General features: G+C 37.5%; 1 protein-coding gene across 2 annotated transcripts in view; it reads left to right on the forward strand.

The window, feature by feature from the left end:
• The window catches only part of LOC134751401 (endothelin-converting enzyme homolog), a 46,882-nt gene extending 26,520 nt beyond the window's left edge, over positions 1-20,362 (forward strand). For both annotated transcript variants that reach the window (XM_063686793.1, XM_063686792.1), the window contains exons 2-15: positions 2,881-3,046; positions 3,994-4,203; positions 8,018-8,285; positions 8,900-8,972; positions 9,199-9,519; positions 9,948-10,045; positions 10,466-10,629; positions 11,167-11,349; positions 12,396-12,557; positions 13,290-13,479; positions 13,900-14,030; positions 15,282-15,424; positions 17,200-19,301; positions 19,865-20,362. In XM_063686793.1, the coding sequence (XP_063542863.1) occupies positions 2,881-3,046; positions 3,994-4,203; positions 8,018-8,285; positions 8,900-8,972; positions 9,199-9,519; positions 9,948-10,045; positions 10,466-10,629; positions 11,167-11,349; positions 12,396-12,557; positions 13,290-13,479; positions 13,900-14,030; positions 15,282-15,424; positions 17,200-17,376 (2,286 nt within the window). In that variant the 3' untranslated portion in view covers positions 17,377-19,301; positions 19,865-20,362. The remainder of the gene's footprint in view (positions 1-2,880; positions 3,047-3,993; positions 4,204-8,017; positions 8,286-8,899; positions 8,973-9,198; positions 9,520-9,947; positions 10,046-10,465; positions 10,630-11,166; positions 11,350-12,395; positions 12,558-13,289; positions 13,480-13,899; positions 14,031-15,281; positions 15,425-17,199; positions 19,302-19,864) is intronic.
• Positions 20,363-20,925: the final 563 nt, after the last annotated feature.

Raw genomic sequence — 20,925 nt, forward strand, 5'->3', positions numbered from 1 at the left:
AATCAGCGTTCCGGAACTAATTAAGAAATGGAACAGAGGCACTGGAGGGCTTCGTCACTTTTTCTTTAATATATGACGTCTATTACAGTTTATAATGTGACTACTTAAAAAACACAAATCAAAAATATTTAATAACGTAATTTGATTTGTTCCCAAAAGTTGTAAATAGAACAGATCTTATTTGTGGCGCCATAAGAGCGTGTCACATCATAGTTTTGCGGCCGTCGAAGAGTAACATATTTTTGCAGGTGACTGTACAATACACGTGCGAATAGGTAATTCGAAAAACTCGTGTCGATGTAAAACTTTAATTTATCATCACTCGTTGCGAATTTCCTATATCGTAAATACACATATATAAAACAAAAACATCGGATGCAAATTCATTCATAATTTCTCCATGCAATTTCGAACCTTACTGTACATATGGCCCTTGAAATTTTCGACATAGGCACGGAAAGTGATATTCCCGCACTAGTGCGGGAAAGTATAGCATGATAATACTACTGTAAAACAGGATTCCCGCCCAGCATGCCGCGGTAATCCGTAGCGTTGATTTTCAGTGGCGGCCTGAGTGGCGACACATACGCCAACGACATCGAAAACAAAACAGACAAAAACTAAATACAAAAGAAAAAATATGAGAAAATAATTACAATATTTGCAGATTTCAAAGATACAACGTTGCCTATATGAATCTAGATTGTAAACTACCTATCTCAGTCGCCTTATCATTGAAGAGCGATGGCTTTTAGTGCTAGACAATATTTGTGTAGACTACACTGTAGAGGAAAACATTGATTATTGTCTCTCATAGGCTCGACCTTTTCAGATTCATGATAGTACAGCTACTTATAGACGCAATTTAATTTGTACTGTTTCGCCATACAAGTTGTTTCGGATATCGGTGTAGTCTGTGCAGAAAGAGAAGTCCAAGAACGTATTGGTTCCCTTATATTTCAAGATTTTTCTCTTTCCGCACAAACTCTAAATTATATTTCGTCAACTACAATATAAGTAATTGATCAATCATCCGGAATGTGCCAGTCAAGCTAAGCGGCTTATTTTCACATGCGTATTATTGATTACATTTACTGATCAGTGGCTTAAAGGCACGTGTAATGGTTTGCTTTGCTTTTTCATTCCTATAAACGTTATATGCTTATCCGTGACACCAACTGAAAAAGTCATATAAATGGTCATACCTATGACATGAGTGACATGACGACTCATGAGCCGTGGCGGCTAATTACCAGGATAACGCGAGGAAGATGATGATGTCCTATGACATGACGATAACATATATCAACACTTGAACATAATTTTTTAGCACAATCGGCTCAAAAATGTAGAAATTAAATATAATGTCCCACTTTTAAACAGCTTTAATACCTTAACAAACTCATTGAGGAACGAATAAATATTCGAGGTGATATACTTACACCAATAATATCATAGGCATCATAGTCCTGTCATCCGTTAAACCAACGCAATACTTTATCAGATGCCCATACCTATCCGCTTGTTACCCTATTCGGTCGTGGGCAACAAAACCAGCGCGTGCCCTGTAAAGATTTCACGGCTGCGAGGCCTGCGAGCGCTCAAAAGGTCTTTCATGACGATCGCAAACGGGGCATGAAATACACCTAATGCGTATAAATGCAGTGAACAGGGGGGAATAAAACGGACGGTAACGTCGGATACGTGTTTATTCTTGACCCGTAGAAAAGAAGAAATAACCAAATGCCATACAATCCTGTCCCCAAAAAAAGTGAGAGAGCCGAATGAAGTTAGGCCTGGTTATGGCCGTTAAGTCGAAAAATTGGGAGATCCTGGCCTGGTATTTAATAAAAGGCATCGAATTTAAAGTGTTGATGGTTAAAGCGATCGGACTAAAAATGTGAAAAGTGAAGATCGCGTCTATTTTTAAACGGTTTTATTTCTAATTAGACGGCATAGTCATTATTCCCTCGAATCATGGATATGTTAGAGGGTTTATACTGGTTTTATATCTAAATTTTGTTAGAATCTGTGGCTGATACGGGTTACAAAATGGCGGTCGTGAAATCCAAGACAATAGGTAGGTAATACGAGGTCTGTATTTAGTTTAGAAAAAGAAAATCGGGCGTGGCTAGATTCATTAAATTATGTCCGAATATAACTTTCCAAATGAAAACGATGCTTCTTTGACCTTCTACACGAGATACACTTCAAGAGCTCCGTTTAAAAGTTGTTTAACCATAAAGTTACCCAGCCGTTTTCTCAAATTCTTTGAAAATTGTTATTCTAATTTCATCAGAGCAGAGAACCGTTGTCTTGTTCCCGTGTGTTTCCACTCTCACGTGTAAATGTGTTTGCGGACTGAACAGCTATTTCTGCAATGTTTATCAAAATGGGAAGCTATTTTCGTTTACACGGCTAACAGAGTGTGCTTTGTAAGCTTATAAGCGTGTGCTTTCCTTATCAATATAAATATTTGTTAAAAGGTCATGTGTATGCGCTCAGGTAATCTTGGAGAGACTGAGATAAAATTTGTTTTTAACGCCTTTGAAAAACATGAATCAAATCCCTTTCCAAGTTTCCACTTGTTATTTTTATGCTTAACCCCGAAATAGGCATGGCCTGTCCTGTGGGGGAATAGTTTTAATATGTAGTTATTACAAAAACAACCGCAACGAATAAAATAACGCGACGAAGATAACGAAATTAAAAGCACCTTAACAATCAGTATCCTCTATTCAACAACGAGTATTCTCTAATCTAAAAATGCAAAGGCGATAGTTATTTATTTTATTCCCCTAATTACTACATTTCCCTCTTCCTTTTTCTGGTCTTCATTGAGAACAAAGCAATATCTAAAGATGTCATATTTCTTTCCAGGGCGTATCGTTCATAGGATGGCACCAGCGGTCGCGGTTGGAGCGAGTGCTGCTAGTGCTGACAGCTTTGCTGACGTTGGCAGTTTTTCTGACTACCTGCCTGCTGTTAGCCATGCGGGGTCCAACGTACCTTCCCGTGCCGCCATGCTACCAACCTGAACCTAAAGGTATTTACTGCTAGTACAGTACTGACAGCTTTGCTAACGTTGCCATTTGGTGACAACCTGTCTGCTCTTAAGAGGCCGTAGTCGATTTTGGAGCAAAAATTTAAAATAGATAGATTAAGTCGTTGAAATTATACACGTTTTGTTACGTAATATCTAAATAACAAGTATTGATTTCTATTAGCACGTCTTCTTATCTTGCCTTTTAATAATAAGGTCGCGAGCGTGCGTCACCGGTAATGCATGAAGAGAAGGGGCAGTTTTTAAAAATTCATCAAAAAATCATGGTGGTAAATTATACAAATTGATGTATAAGAATAGTTTCAGCAAATGTTATAGATTGTTTAAGTATCAAAATTACGTTGAAATTAATTCGATTTTCAGAGAAATTGTCACTTGTTTTGAAGTAATTTCTGGAGAAAATCGATTTCGTCTAACTTTCATTTACACTACTTCAAAGTCATAATAATAAAAATGTAGTCTGATAAACGTCAAGTACAGGATATGTGTAATACAAAATTACCATGTTTAGCCGTCCAAGCTTTACGAAATTTACAAATAAGAGCGACAAAATCAGTGCTTTACACGCGTTTACCTAAACGTCCATCAGAAAAGCAAACATTATTAATTTAGTGAGTATGTTTTCAAAAAACTGATCTGATAAAAGGTAAGATAAGAAGACGTGCTAATAGAAACCAGTACTTGTTATTTCAATTAGGTAACAAAAGGTGTAAAATTTCACGGACTAAATCTATCAATTTTACATTTTTGCGACTAAAATCGACACCGGCCTCTTAACCATGAGGGGCCGGACATACGGGGAGATGTGTCCGTGGTATATGTCCATATGGTATCAAAAACTCGAGCTGGACCTGAGGCATGATAAGTCGAAAGTTCATAAAAATTCTTGACTGTGTTTCATTATTTTAACCGAACCTCTATTATTACAGAAAGCAGCGTCTGCCTGTCCAGCTCCTGCATCTACACAGCCAGCGAGGTCATCAGGGCCCTCGACGAGACCCAGAACCCCTGCGAGGATTTCTACGAGTTCGCTTGTGGGGGCTGGATGAAGAACAACCCCATCCCAGAGGGCAAGTCGCAGTGGGGCATCTTCAGCAAGATTGAGCTTCAGAATCAGCTCATCATACGATCTGCTTTAGGTGAGTGAGGTTTCAACATTTATCATTATGGAAAGATGACAGACTCTTGGACGAAAATTTCCTCCATAATCTTAGCACTATCTCAGCGGATTTTGATTTTGATTAAGTACTTACCTACATCTACAGTCCATTTTGTTAAGTGTTTTTCATGCTACATCAGATACAGTCAAGGTAGGTATTAATTATCGGCACGGACAAAGTGCACAACAATATGTATACACGACCTTATAGACCACACTTTATGAATGGATTCATTACAAAATTTTGCTGTACCACTACTCGAGTACTTTTATGTCGCAACATCAATTTTATTAAATTCTATGGGCCATATATGTGCTTCGTCTTCTGGCTTCCTCTAATAATCTCAACGTTTTCTCATTGGCTTTTCTCTCTCTTTCTCTTCGTCCACTTCTTGAGAACCTTTCTATCCCAGAGGCATTCAGTTTCACGAGGAATCTACCTCGCCCTTTGCCACTTTGTTCAATGTCGTCAACCCCTTGTATTAATCTAAGCAATATTGCTTAAGCAGATCTTGTGCTATTGTGTCTAGTTGCAACAATGTGACAATAAGGAAAAGGTCAGAGATGACATTGATGATAGAGACTATTGTCTAGACTCTAGCTATTTATGGAGTAAATTCTTATTCGAGGAAAGAATTGAAATCAATGTTTAAGCACGTTTGATTTGCAGTTTTGATATAAATCAGAGCTTATTAGGTAAGCTTAGCTTAGTTGTACATGTTAGATTTGTGAACAGTCGATTTCATTGTCTTAGGAAAAATAAAAACAAGCCGTGTTCCGAGAAACTCTTTTAGAAAAAAATACAGTTACTTAATGCGTAAGCATTGAGTATGTAAATACTCAAGGTTTTTATTCGGTTGACCTCGGTAGGCATTATAGTTCCATTTTTCCTTTTGTTTTTTTTTTGTTTTTTTTTCCTCAATTACTTCAATTAATGTAGGTACCCGGAAATGATCTTATTCTCTAACATAAGTAAACGAAAAATCCGGTACATATACGGAACTTAACAAGTCCACTTTTAAACAGATACATGTTTTTCCGATTTCTGGTTGACATAACCTTACATTAAATTAGCATTCTGATATGTTGCGAATCGTCATTTTCGATCAAAACAAAGTGCTCTAACCATTTGGTTAACGCGAAATAATGCCTTATAAAACGTCTGTATTGAAATGTTAAATATTTGGACATTTACTTACTAAGTACTTGTACACGGATATAACTTGTATTGTACAGTCAAAAGCATAATATGTTATGGCCTGTAATAAATTCCTTTATCTAAATTTACTTTTATAAAAAAGCGTTCAAGACGTTTCAGAACGCAAAATTGTAGTTCGGAGATTCAACAATTGAATGTCCGAAGTCAATCAGTAGTTAATCAAGGACAAACGGCATTAAAAGATCATACAATACTAGATCAGCAATATCATCTTATCTTATCCTACTACGAGTATTATAATATTTTTTATTTATTTCACTAGGTTAACATCGTTTGCGAGGATTTTCCTTTTATCTTAAGAGTCTTATCCAAAGTTTTGTTCATTGACTATAGGATCGTATCCTGGGAAAAAACTATTTACACATTTGTTTATATTTTTTGTGCCGATTCTAGGACTCTTATTTATTTTTAAGCGCCCATTTCAGTCATCTTTTTTATTTCGACTGTACAATTTACGTTTAGTTCCTTCACTTTACAGCCACTTATTATAGATATACTTCGACTGAATTATCGCCTCATTGTAAATTTTCAGTCCATCTTATCAGTTTCTCACAACACACCAAATTTGCGTTTCTTATTTACTAACAGCGACACTCTTATTACCATCGATGGACCTTATCCCTTTGCAATAAGGTTTATTGTCAGTCAAATGTGTGGACTATGGTTCTCTCAATCTTATTATTTGTATAGTTTATCCAAATATGGCCACTTGTTGTTTCTTTGTTATTATTTTGTCTATTCTGTTGCCACCTACGTATGCGGATTTTTCTTTATCATGAGAACTTAAATTGCGCTTCAAATTTGTAATGTGATAAGATAATCAAGATTACCTGTGACCTTTTCGCGGACAGTTTATTTAACGAGTTTTCTGCTAGTTTTCCGAGCTATTATCTCGACTTCCTTTAGTAGGTACACATGTTAAATTAAGTTGAAGCAAAACTATTTTTAACATACAGAATATATCATGGAGAGCAAACGTTTGAGAGAAAGTTGAGCCATGAAGTCTCGACTCGAAATATGTTTCGACGCTTTCTACAGAGAGATTATATTGAGATAACGGCGTTAAGGCATATATTCCTATAAAAAGTCCACCGCTGTAATTTGACTTTTTACCTAGATCTCGCAATTTAGAGCAAATCGAATGAAAATAATGGTGAAAAATCAAAGGTATATAATAATTTCAGTTATAAATGGTGAGAACAGATTCACATTCTTCTTCTTCTTCTTTCCCCTAGACCGGTAGTCCCATTTACTTGGGGTCGGCCCTCCTCGTCCGCATCCTCCACTGAGCACGATTGCGTGCGGGGTTATTAATTTGAGCTTCTTTAAGGTCTCTTTCGACCGTCGTCAGCCAAGTGGCGGGTGGTCTTCCATGGCCGCGTGGCTGGGTTATAGGCAGGTTCAAGGCCAGTTTTACCGGATGGTCTTCTTCGCGTCTTTGGACGTGGCCGTACCATCTAAGGCGTTTTTCTTTGGCTTTGTCGATTATTGGTGCGACTCTAAAACTTCCCCTAATGTACTCATTCCGGATCTTGTCCAAGAGTGTGACGCCAGCTGACCATCGTAGCATACGCATTTCGGTAGTGTGTAACTTGTTAAGGTGGCATTTGTTTGTAGCCCAGCACTCCGATCCATACAAAACTGCGGGTCTTATTGCTGTTTTGTACAGTATTCCTTTGGTCTTGAACGGCATTTTCTTATCGCACATGACTCCTGTAAGCTGTCTCCACTTCATCCAGCCCGTAGTGGTCCGGTGAGTAACATCGCTATCAATTTTACCGTCACTGGACACTATCGAACCTAAATATTTAAATTCTGACACTGGGTATTAGCGTGTCTCCTATAGAGATGTTGATAGTTTTAGGGTCTGTTAAACCGTCAAAGATACAGGACATATGTTCGGTTTTCTTCCTACTTATCTTCAAACCGTTGGTTTCAAGCGCTTTTACCCAGGTGTTTAAGTCTTGTTGTAGGTGGTCGACGTTGTCCGAGATTAAAACCACATCATCTGCATAAAGTAAGTTCCACGGTAGCGGTTTTTGACAGTGTTTCGTCAAGTAATCCATAGTATAATCTTGATGAATTCCTACTTCTATTTCAAACCTGTCGCCTTTGCCTGCTGGGCTAACAACTTGGGTGGTGATCGCATCGTACATTAAATAATAATTAAATATTGGTGATATCTTACACAGATCGACCTAGCCCTAAACTAAGTATAGCTTGTACTATGGGTACTAGGCGACGATATAATATAAACATACTTATAAAGATAAATACATAAATACATAGAAAACAACCATGGCTCAGAAACAAATATCTGTGTTCATCACACAAATCAATGATCTTACCGGGATTCGAACCCAGGACCATCGGCTTCACAGGTGGGGTCACTACCTACCCACTAGGCCAGACCGGTCGTCCAAAACGTATTGTTGACCTCTACCTGTGCCTCTACCTACCGTGCAATACCTATGGATCTATACAATTGTATAACCTTGGTAATTACCTACAAAGCCTCAGCAAGGTCATAAGTATACGACCCGTAAATTCATGTTATATTTATCTTCTTTTTCAGAAAATGTCAACATTTCTGACAAAAACGGGGGAGAGTACAAAGCAAGAGTGTACTACGATGCGTGCATAGACACGAATGAGACCATAGAAAAACTGGCGGAGAAGCCTCTAGTGGACGTGATCAACAAACTGGGAGGCTGGCATTTACTCGACAATAATAAAAATTCTTTGACCAACAGTACCAAAAATAATACTATTTTAAGCAACGCTACCAAAGATACTATTAAGGACTTCGACCTACAAGAGCTTCTTCAAAATATACAGAATAAGTGAGTCTCTCATTGTAACTTAAGCTCACTCTGCTAGATATAATTGCCTCATGTTTCACTTTGCGCTACTGATGCCTTCACTTCACAGAAAAAAAGAAAACTTTTTCTGTGGGGGCCTTGATCTTTGAATGACGCCATGTTACGCTCCGTACAGCATTACATTCTATTCTATAGCAGTGGATTCTAAAGTCTCTTCTCGTCCATATCTAGCGAATATTCCGTGAAGGTCACTAGTTAATAGGTATGCCCACTAGATATAACAAAATGATGGTAGTAAACTACTGAGAAAAAATTCCACCACCACCAAAGTGAGTTGGATTGTTTTTCTCAGTTGTTACCACTAGTAACAACTTGATGTCAACTAAGTAGTGGGAATAACCCGCCGCGAAGTGCCAATCCGGACGCACTTTAACCTTTATAATATTGTTACCCCCGTGACCTGTTTATTGGAGGGGAGAGACAAGTTTTACCCCCAATTAAAAGTAATTAACTACAAGCAAATATTAATTATTTTTCACTGCAAATCATGATAATCAAAGTCAAAAGGTACGAGTATGTATTTTAATACATACATGTCTTACGATTGAGAAACTCATTGCGATTATTGATTTTAGGTACAATTTGGGTGGATTATTTAATTGGGCGGTAACTGAAGATGACCGGAATTCTTCAAAATATATTATAGTTGTAAGTATATAAATTTATCTTTCCGTTCTATCTTCTACCAAATTACAGATCCTTATCAAACGAAGGGTTCTGCATTACTAGACAATCCTGTAATTTCACTTGATTGGCTTAGAATTAGATTACAGATGACGATGATCCAATCTAGAGAAAGAAGAATATATCTTAAACATACCTACTACGTATTCAGTGCTATGCAACTCATCTCAGAACTCCTATCTTTTTTCAGCTAGACCAAGGCGGTCTAAACCTTCCAACGCGCGACTACTATTTAAACAAAAGTGCACACGCGAAAGTTCTCGAAGCCTACCTCAACTACATGACCAGAGTATGCGTCCTCTTAGGCGCGAACGAGACGAAAGCTAAAGAGCAAATGAGTAAGGTGATCGAATTCGAGACGGCTCTGGCTGGGATAACTACTCCTTCTGAGGATAGAAGGGATGAAGAGGGTCTTTATAACCCTTTCACGTTGAAACAGTGGCAGAAGGAAGCGAATTTCCTGAATTGGACGGCGTTCTTCAATGATGCTTTTAGATTAGTTGGAAGAAGTGTAAGTATATACAAACTATGACGTTAATAGTATGCAAGCAAGGCAATCGTCACTTTCAGACGTCAAGAGATAAAAAAAGAGATTACGTAGCCAAAATTTGTTGTCTGAAGTGTCTGAACAGCTTATAATGCGGGGAAAACGCAGATTTTTCTATCAAAATCAACATTAAGTATCCGCTTGTCTTGGAAACAAAACACATCCTACTGATATTATACTCGTAATAAGTGTAAGTATAGGTACTTGTTAGCTTCAGCTTGTTACGACATGCAAAAACCTGGACTAAGATAGGGTCTAATAAACGAATCCTTCAGTGAGTGAAATGAAGGGTTCGTTTGGAAGTGCTACTAAAATAATAAACAAATATGTATTTTAATGCTTGGGTCCACTTTTTGAGATAATTTTCTAACACTTTAACATTGTCATTTCAGATATCAGAAAATGAAAGAATCGTCGTATACGCACCTGAATATTTTCGAAACCTCACTAAAGTAATAAAGAATTACACAAGATCAAAAGAAAAGAAAACGTAAGTTACTACGGTCTGGTTAATACATTTTATTTATTACATTACGCATATCAATTACATATTCAAGCAATAATTGATGACCACAGGAAGAGATAAACATGTGGTTGATAAGTTCAAATTTTAATTTGATTTGCCACTGAAGATAAATTTTAGATCAGTATTTTTTACTATAGGGAAATTTATTTAAAAATATGTATTCACTATTCTAAGAATATGTTCAATTATTCTCATAAACATAATATCGGCACGGTTTATACGGAAGCTTCGATTTATCGTAGGATCACTGTTAGTAGGCGCCAGGTGCGAAAGTTGTTGGAAATATATGCACACCTTTCTTAATGTTAGGATGCTGCCCTTTTTTAGCCTTTAACTTTATTAAGTTTGAGTCTAATCTTAAGGTGTTTATTATTATTCCCGCAGGATCCTAAAGAACTATCTCATCTGGCAAGTGTCTCGCTCGCTCTCGACGTACCTGTCTAAATCTTTCCGAGATGCAACCAAAATTCTACGGAAGGCATTATACGGCTCTGAAGGCACGGAGGAGTCTTGGAGATATTGTGTTACGGACACTAATAATGCTCTTGGTAAGTTTATGTTTTTGTTGTTAGTAGGAATAAAGTAAAAACAGACGAGCTTTATATTTGGGCGAAGGGCTCCCATAATTAGAGTATCATCCCTTGTATAGCCATCAATGGCGGGACACATACCTACCCATTGCCGGCAATAGCAAGCCGGTTTAGCAAAGCTATACTGGCCCTACATGGTTGTAGACAACTATAGGTAGACATTGTAACATAAAAGGTGGTCAACTTTCTTAACTTAGGCAAGCCGTTGGGAATCGAGTTATTTAGACGTCTCGCCACTGTTAGCAATAAAAGTCACACCACTCTTAGTGACTATTCTAAATTACATTTATCTTAACTCGACAAAGTCAATCCAATTTTTTCCTCGAGCATAAGAGATTGTTTTTGTACTGGAATAAATGGTAGGGTTTTCCGTGACGCAAACTAGGACAAATTCGAAAATCCTTGAGAATGTTACAGCAATGCAGCACAGTCAAAATTGACAATAATCAGTCAGCAATGTTAGCAATAACCTGACTTCAATTCCTCCTATTCCAGGATTCGCAGTCGGCGCCATGTTCGTCCGGGAAGTGTTCCACGGCGAAGCCAAGACGCAAGGGGAACTGATGATCGACAACATAAGGAACGCGTTCAAGAATAACCTCAGGAACTTGGACTGGATGGACTCTGAGACCATGAAGGCTGCTGAGACGAAAGCGGATGCTATTACGGATATGATAGGTATTAGATTAGGACTAGGTTAAACTAACTTATAGTATAGTTTTCTACGGCGAAGCCAAGACGCAGGGGCCTGATGATCAACAACATAAGGAACGCGTTCAAGAATAACCTCAGGAACTTGGACTGATGGATGGACTCGAGAGACGATGAAAGCTGTTGAAACGAAAACGGATGCTATTACGGATATGATAGGTATTGGATTAGGTTAAACTAGCTTATAGTATAGTTTTCTACGGCAAAGCCAACAGGGAGCTGATGATCGATGACATAAGGAACGCGTTCAAGAATAACCTCAAGAACGGACTGGATAGACTCAGAGACGATGAAATCTACTGAGACAAAAGCGGATGCTATTATGGATATAATACTTAGGTATTGGATTAATAAACTGACTTATAGTATGAAGGTAAGAAGAAAGTATGGAAATATTGAAAATAGTTAAGAACAAAGAACACTGCTTAATAGAAGGACTAATCTTTGAAATAGTTCAGTTGTAAGCGATGCGATATGCAATTGTGTCGGAATAGGAACTGATGTTGCCTCACATTTATAAACCTTTTCGTATATTCTTCTATTTCTATCATCATCATATACTTAAGAGTAAGTCTCTTGTCGGTGGAGCAATTTCCATGTTTCGCGGTCCTCTGCCTTCTCTTTGACAGCCTGATACGCCACGACGTTGAGTTTTTCCTTTATTTGATGCATGTACGCTCTCCTTGGTCTTCCCTCCTTCCTCTTTGCTTCAACTTTCCCTTCTATGATGTTTTTGATAAATTCGTCGTGTCGTATCAGGTGCCCAAGCATCTTTCCTCTTCTATTATCTATAGTTCTTAACAAAGTCCTCTTTTCTCCTACTATACGTAAAACCTCTTCGTTGGTTTTTTTTTCAGTCCAACTGATCTTAGCCATTCGACGCCAGCACCACATCTCAAAAGCCTCCAGCCTCTTCCTATCACGTTGCCTCATTGTCCACGTTTCGCTATACAGATATGAATCACATGTCATTGTCAATCAAACCAAAATGGACCTTAAACGTTTGTTTCCAGGCTTCCCCGACTACATCCTTCAGAAAGAGGAATTAGACAAACAATACGAGGAACTGACCATCCACCCCAACGAGTACTTCCAAAACAACATCGCCTTCAACCTGTTCAGCTTGAAAAACGACTTGAAGAAATTGGATCAGCCAGTCAATAGGACCAAATGGGGTGAGTTCATTAACAAGAATGTAGTTTTTGTCCCAAGTCACCCCAGAAGGTGCTGAAGGTCTTTAAAAACTTATGCTACGCCTTTATATCTTCAGCAACACTTTTGGTCTCACTCCACCTCTATCCGACCAACTGCTTGTTGCTCGCTATCCATGATCTGTCACCTTGAATGTATATAGATGGGCCTATCACAAGCCTCAGATACCTACTTCTCGTAATGTTTCGTTGTTGTCATCTTCTGGCCAACTCTTGTTCAGACCAATTAGTCTTAAAAATTTATGAGATAATTGTATAAAAAAAGTAAAAATCCACATCTAGGTAAATATGTACATAGAAACCAAAATGAATAAGCCTCTAATATTTTTAACAGGCAGTAGCAGCAACTGGTTTGCTTTTATTTTAAAAATTATATCCTTTTTACCCTGTCTTTGGACATTTGCTTCCTAAATCTTTTAATGTTGTTTATGCTCTACCACTCATGTCACAGAATAAATAATAGTACTAGGTACAGAAGATTCACTATCTAATAAAACGCGTCTATTACGAGATATATGACCGCTAGGTGGCGCATGCGCGAACAGGCGTCCGTTCCGTAGCGGTGTGCGGCAATTACTATGGCTAGACCTCAGAACTGGGGGCGGCCGCATGTACTTGTAGCGGCGCGACGAAATCGCGGAGTGAGTCACGCCAGCTTATGTGGACGATTCTATCCAGATACTTATCCATTTTCAGGAATGACACCATCAACAGTAAACGCCTACTACACTCCAACCAAGAACCAAATAGTTTTCCCCGCCGGTATCCTGCAGCTGCCTTTCTACGACGGTGACAACCCTAAGAGCGTCAACTACGGAGCTATGGGAGTTGTTATGGGGCACGAGTTGACGCATGCGTTTGATGACCAAGGCCGAGAATATGACAGGTATGTTCCCTGCAAGTGTATTTCTATGGTGACAATAATCGTTATATGACAATATATCGTAGTCTGAGTACCCATAACACAAGCCTCCTTGGGCTTACCATGGAACTTAATCAGTGTAAGAATGTCCTATAAAAAAAAGAACGGAGCTATGAGTATGATAATACTACATAAGTATTACTTATTCTGTGCTATGGGCGTTGTCATAGGCATCAGCTAACTACTGTTTTATGATGGTGACAACCCTAAGAGCGTAAACTATAGAGCTATGTGAATCATTAGGATTGCGGCTTTTTTGGGATGGTAGGAACCTTAAAAACCTGGACTGTGTTGTCAGATAACTGCCACCCTGCAGCAGTGCAGCAGTCATGAAGACAGCCAATTTTTTTTACTCCACTGATATCTAAAGATATTTTTTTACAGATTTGGGAACCTGAACCAATGGTGGAACAATGCTACCATAAACCGCTTCAAGAAGAGAGCCAAGTGCATCCAGGAGCAGTACTCCAGTTATTCTATGGAGGGACAGCATTTAAACGGGAAGCAGACTCTGGGTAAGGCACCATCTATATAATTACATTAATTACGCAAAATTACAAAAGGTGTTTAATATTGTCTTCGGTTACCGCGATAGTTACTCATGAAATAAAACTATGAAAACGGATTATATCGCGTATATTGAATTTTTAATACATCCCGATGTTTCGAACCCTTCACAGCGGTCGTGGTCAACGGGTGACTGAGGAAAAACTACAAAGTGCAAAAATACCCACATACTAAAAATAATGAATCATCATAGATTTTGCATGTACATTATGTACAACCAGCCTTAAAGTTTATAGTCTATGATGGTTCATTATTTTTAGTATGTGGGTATTTTTGCACTTTGTAGTTTTTCCTTAGTCACCCGTTGACCACGAACGCTGTAAAGAGTTCGAAACGTCGGGATGTATTATAAATTCAATATACGCGATATAATCCGTTTTCATAGTTTTATTTTACAAAAGGTGTGTTCGGATAATTTCGGAAATTGGATAATTACAAACATCATTTAAAAATCACTCATAATTTGTTGTAATAAGAGTCGCTATTTAGCGAAATTTCAGTGTTTTATCATTTCGGAACTACCTAAATACACCTTACCTTATGAATGACTGTCTGTCTCTCAGTCTTTAATATTTTCTGATGATTCTGTGTCCTTATGTGTACACAGGAGGTGGCATTAGGAACTATGTGAAAAAACATCGCAACCTAATTGTGATTGAGTTTCTTAGAATTGTCTGCATTGTAAAATGAAATTCTTGTCAAAAAATTTATTGAATTTATTTTGTATTTAATCTTTGTCTGTTTAAAAACTTATTTAATGAAGATTCATTTGGAATAGGTACATAATTGTCAATGTAATTTACACTTACTCGCTAGGCAGGTATTATCTAAGATTTTACGGGATGGAAATAGCCTAAATTACATACTCTCAGAAATCCACTCCATGAGAGAGTAAGAAAATGACAAAATATATAGATTTAAACTAACACGATTTTCACTCATAATTTTAAACTAACACGGGACTTAATCGGGTAAAAACTTACGTTTATTTATGGCCTGACGTTCGTGGTCACAGGCAGACTGGCCAGTGTCCAGGACTGGTGGTGGATTCCTCGCCAGTCTGCCTGTGACCACGAACAAGCCATAAATAAACGTAAGTTTTTATGCGAAGTCCCGTGTCAGATTAAATTAAAATTACAAAATGCCAACAACCAACTTCTGTGAAACCAGTTATGACCAAATTGCCTTTTCAATTTTAGGCGAGAACATAGCTGACAATGGAGGCCTGAAGGCATCATTCCATGCCTACCTGGACTATAGCAGAACGGAAGCCAAAGTGAACTTGACTCTCCCAGGACTGAAGTATAACCATAGACAATTGTTCTTCATCTCTTTTGCACAGGTTAGTTTTTATCAATATTACCAGGCCCTTAAGTATTAGTGGCTCTGAGAGGAGTAGCCTTGCTAACCCCCATAGCCCCACCATTTTGACAAATGTCCAAAAACTGAATTGACAAAATAATCCATACTAATATTATAAATGCGAAAGTCTGTTTGTGTCTTACTTCTTCATGCTTAAACCGCTGAACCGATTTAGTTAAAATTTGGCATAAAGATAGTTTGAGTCCCGGGGAAGGACATAGGATAGCATTTATGTCGGAAATCATCCCTAAAGAAAGTGAAAAAAGGGGGTGAAATTAAGAGATTTAATGAATTGCCTGATAATTGATGTCAAGTAATTAAGCTTAAATCATGTCAAACTACAACAAGAAGACTATCAAAATAGAGGAAAAACCCATAGATTATGTGGAAGACTATGTATATCTGGGAAAATTAGTATCTTTCGCAACAACCAGTAATGAAAATGAAATTGATAGAAGAATAAACACAACCTGGAAGAAATACTGGGCACAAAAAGAAATTCTCAAAGGCAATTACAATCTTAACATGAAAAAGATCATAATGGACTCCTGCATTCTTCCTAGCTTGACATATGCATGCCAAACATGGGTTTACACGGAAAGAGCGAAGAACAAAATTCTATCTTGCCAGCATGCAATGGAAAGAAGTATTTTAAATTTAAGAAGAATACAAAAAACAAGAAATATAGACATCCGCAAGAGAACAAAGATAACAGATGCCCTGCAGTTTAGTCTGAAACAAAAGTGGAGGTGGGCAGGTCATGTAGCAAGATATCAGGATCAAAGGTGGACAAATCTTGTAACAAAATGGCCAGGCCCAGCTGGAAAGAGAAGAGCGGGAAGGCAAAGAAAAAGATGGGCAGATGACATTGTACAGGCTGCGGGAAAAAAATGGATGGATGTTGCCACCGACAAAGAGAGGTGGAGACAGATGGAGGAGGCTTATACCCTTGGGGACCACTAATGTGGGATAAAGCTAAATAATAATAATAATAATAATTAAGCTTATGCTCAAATTGAATGATTGCTACTACACTTTATGCAGGCGCTATACTTACTCTAGCTGCTGTTACTGATTCCACGCAGATAAAGTCGCGGGAAAAAGCTAGTTATAAATAATTATTAAACCTCACAAAATTTCACTAGAATCGGTTGAGAAATGCTGAAGAGTAGAACATGAAAGCCAGACATATGAAAGTGTTTTTGCCCAAGCTGAAACAGAGACTGCCACTTTGCTAGGACTAAAAGACACCTATACACTGCAGCCGGGCTAGCACATGATTGGTGTGAGAGTATTCCGCCGCGACATAGACTACCCGTCCCCCTTTAATTCATACAGTTAGTAAAAGACCGGTAGTCTATCTCGCTTATGTAGTGGTGGGAGGGTTATGGTCTGATTGACCACTACATAATCAAAACAATCAAAATAAACAAAGTAAACGCAAGCAAAAACAAGGAAGAAGGTTGGAGGAGGCCTTTGCTGAAGGGCAAGCAAACAAAAATGTTCTTTGTTCTGTAAATAAAGGCTATTTTATTTTTTATTTAGTCTATCTCGCGGTGAGATACTGTCGCGCAAATCAAGTGCTCGGCCTATAGTACCAGTCAAAAATATTTGCTCTGTCTGATAAATACATTATTTAGGCTCGGAGTGAAAACACTTGGCAACTGACATTACTATAATATAGATACATTACAACTACATATTACAAGTTTACTAGTGATTACTTTCGCTAAATAGTTCTATTTTCTTTTTCAGGTATGGTGTTCCTCAATGACCAAAGAATCTACTAAAATGCAAATAGAAAAAGATGACCATACTGTTGCAAAATACAGAGTAATAGGCCCAATTTCTAACCTGAAAGAGTTTTCCAAGGAGTTCAACTGTCCCATGGGCTCTAAAATGAATCCGAAACATAAATGTGAAGTATGGTAATGCTGAGCGGATTGTTTTGCCGGTTTGGCGCGTTTTGAGAGCTTCAGTGCTGCTGCGTTCCTATATTTACTACGCCTGAAGTGTGTTATTGTTATTGCGTGTAAAATTAAACTCGCTTAACAAAAATATTAGCATTTCGAAGGCAAAGACAGTGTTTCGCTCTTCAACCAAATAATATAAATAAAAATTCACTTTAAGAACTAAAAACTGCCAGTTTCGTTACGTGTGACGTTGTGATGTGACACTGACAGTTGGGAGTTGGGACAAGTAGTACAATTCAGAACAGAAGTGCTTTAAGCTTGTGTTACACCTACCTAAATTTAGCATCCTAAATGATTGTATTCTTTATTTAGAAAATTGCCTAAGTATTCTAAGTAACCTGTTAAAGGTTAATTTAGGCTTTCCTGGATTAGGTATCTAGATCATTTAGGATGATATATAAAAGAAGATGTAGCACGTCATTTAACCCTAGTACTCATAATCCAGCTCGCAGTCCTCCAAAACCAGAAGGCAGCTTATCTGTTAAAGTAAGAAAATATTGTAGGTAAATATTACCATCCTTCTTTAAGAGATAGCTGCCTTATGCTCTTGGAAGACTACAGTCAGGTCTGTAAGTATGAGTATCTACTAGGTTTTAAGAATTATATATAATATACTTTACAGTTCATATGGTCCTCCATCAAGACACCCTGTGCTATAATAAGCACATTACGTAACTACGTCGAAAATTTAAATTACCATATGTACTGTAAAACGTTGTGCGACACACGTGCGAATAGGTAATTCGCAACTCGTGTCGATTTAAATTTGTTCGTATTTTAAAATTCGCCACTCGTTGCGAATTTTGCACTTGTATCGTAAATATCCATAAGCTCCATACACTCATACGCTCGAAGTATAAAGGTGATGAAGAAAAGATTTTGTAAAATAAAAAAGTACCAAATTGGAATATGCTGAATCTATTTAAAATAAAATGCCTCAAATGCTTGTGAGAATGAACGATTGTTATTCATAAAAGGATGTAGGATGATTGGGCATTTTTATAATCGTTGTATATTAATGAGCTTAGAGTAGTCGTGATGAAAACGGATTAACGGGTTACTGGTCAAATAGAATCAATGTATAAGTTAATGGAAAACACTATACGAAACTTATGTGTGCCATCCTATGTTCATATTAAGTATATACATTTTGTAAGAATAGGCGTAATGGGTTTTATGTTATTTATAGAATTATGTGATCCTAATTGACCGTATTATTTTTATTGTAACTTTTATTTACCTATATCTCAGTGTCAAAATCTCACCATCAAATAATAGCTTGGCATAAAACTTGGTTTAAAAATTGAGATCTTTAGAATAACGTAATCTGTATGTCAAGTTGCCGTGATAACTCATTTATTGTGTTGTTTACTGTGTTGTTTGTGAAAATATAGGTGTTTTAGTTTCGTGTGGGATGGGATGAAAAATACGCAGCGCCAATATTTCGGCCAGTAGTGACAAGTGATGTCAGCAACACACTACAACAACTGAACTGAACAAACAAATAATAATTAGCAAAACATGCGTCACAATTAATTACATATAAACAACGTTTTATTTTTGAATAGGTATATTTTTATTATATGTAATTGAATATTTAGGTGTTTGTGTGATGTTTTGACGTACTTAATTTTAAGCAAATATGTAACCGTATGGTACGTAGTACCATGTATAGTTTTTAAAATAGCGATATGTAGACCATTTTCAGTCAAACCTTGATAAGTGGGATATATCTCAGATAAAACAATTGTTAGGATTTACTCTGGCAAACCCAGTTTGTCAGTGACAGTTTGACGAAAGACCCCTCATAAAATATAAAAATTAAATGGATTGGATTTCTCTTACAACCCGCTTATCTGGGTTTTACTAGATATACATCTTAAAGTCGTAACACACTACCGCGCCGCACTGCGACCTTAGAGCAGTTCTAGGAATAGCTCGTACTGGTGTGGATTTCCACACTATCGCACCGAACCGTCAAAATGGTGCGAATGGTGCGATCTACCTTACAGACTGCCGTACACGTGCTCCAGTGTTGCCAAGTGTCCCATATTTCCGTGTTTTTTAACGAATTTTTGCCATGGAATCCTTATTTAAGATTTAACTTTGTTTAATGTGGCTCCGCTTTTCTAGAGGTGGATCCACTTTTTTGCATGAAAATCTTTGGAAATCTGCGACTTTAAAGCACTGATCCCGCTTTTTTGTTATTTCATCAACTGGCTACACTATTATTCCTCTGTCATAATTTGAAAATGACAGCTGTCAAACGGTGCGATGTAGCTTACAGATTAGGGAAATTGGTACGATGCGTACAAGTCGCCAGTCTTATGATTACTTGTCAGTTGGTGCATGCCCACTGCACCACCGTGCGGTGGAAGCTTACACACGACCGCACCGCACCGCACCAAGGTCACGGTGCGGTGCGGTAGTGTGTTGCGGCTTTTAAGTGTTAATCTAAAAATGCTGGACATTTTTACCGTTTTGTACAGTGCTGACTTAAAGTACGAGATACTTTATACTAAGCAGTAGAGCCAATATTGTCTTATTCTGTTTTATTTTTTGTGCCACAAGTGCGTGATATTTCACTTCGCGTTAAATTAAAAAAAAATATTGTAGGTATAGGATTTGTTACACCTCTCTAAATGTAGAATCCTAAATTATTTGTTCACCTTATTTAGCTTACAAATAGTTTCTTTTGGTGTATAAATAACAGGATACTATATTCAGAAAGGTTGGCAGGCCCTTGAATATAAATATGAATATAATGTTATACATAATTTTAAATTTTTCTGTCTATTTTATTCAGACGAGTTATCTGCAAAACGTATTTTGCAACTTTACTTTTCTATGTTAGATGTTATTCTTTTGTTATAATTAAGTCACTGATAGAATTTATTTTGTTATTATTTACTCTTATACCTCTCCGTAATAAATGGGTATGTACATTGTAGCCTTTTAATATAAATTGGTCTTTAGGGCACATAAAGAAATGTTACGGTACTTATGAGTAACTCAATATTCGCACTAATTATCCGGCTCTACCTGAGGTGCATTTTATAAAGCTACAAATTACAATCTACAAGTGAAAATATATATTTCTTATTCTTATTATTAAAATGTAAAGCAGCACAATACTGACCAAAACGACACTTGCCATTGGTCAGGTGCGTATCAAATGGTTATACTTACAGTCTTACACCTGTAAACTCTTAACTTGTTCCGTTATTTATAAAATATCGCCCAGGGCCCGTTTCAAGTAGACTTGTATTGTACCATGTTATGCTAAGAGATGTTTTTGGGCCCCTGCACTCTTCCAGTGATTAAGTTCTTACCTGACTGAGATTTGTCCTTGTCGCAATTTGCAGACTTGCCAAAATAAGATTGGTTGCACGGCAGGAAAGTTAGAAATAGTGTCCAGGCAGCCTTTAAAAGAGTACTTGATAAGAGTTCAATATGAATCCAATAGCGAATAAGTACACGCACAGGGAACACATTTTTAATGGTGACA

This window comes from Cydia strobilella, chromosome 22 (assembly GCF_947568885.1).
Source record: "Cydia strobilella chromosome 22, ilCydStro3.1, whole genome shotgun sequence".
NCBI lineage: Eukaryota > Metazoa > Arthropoda > Insecta > Lepidoptera > Tortricidae > Cydia > Cydia strobilella.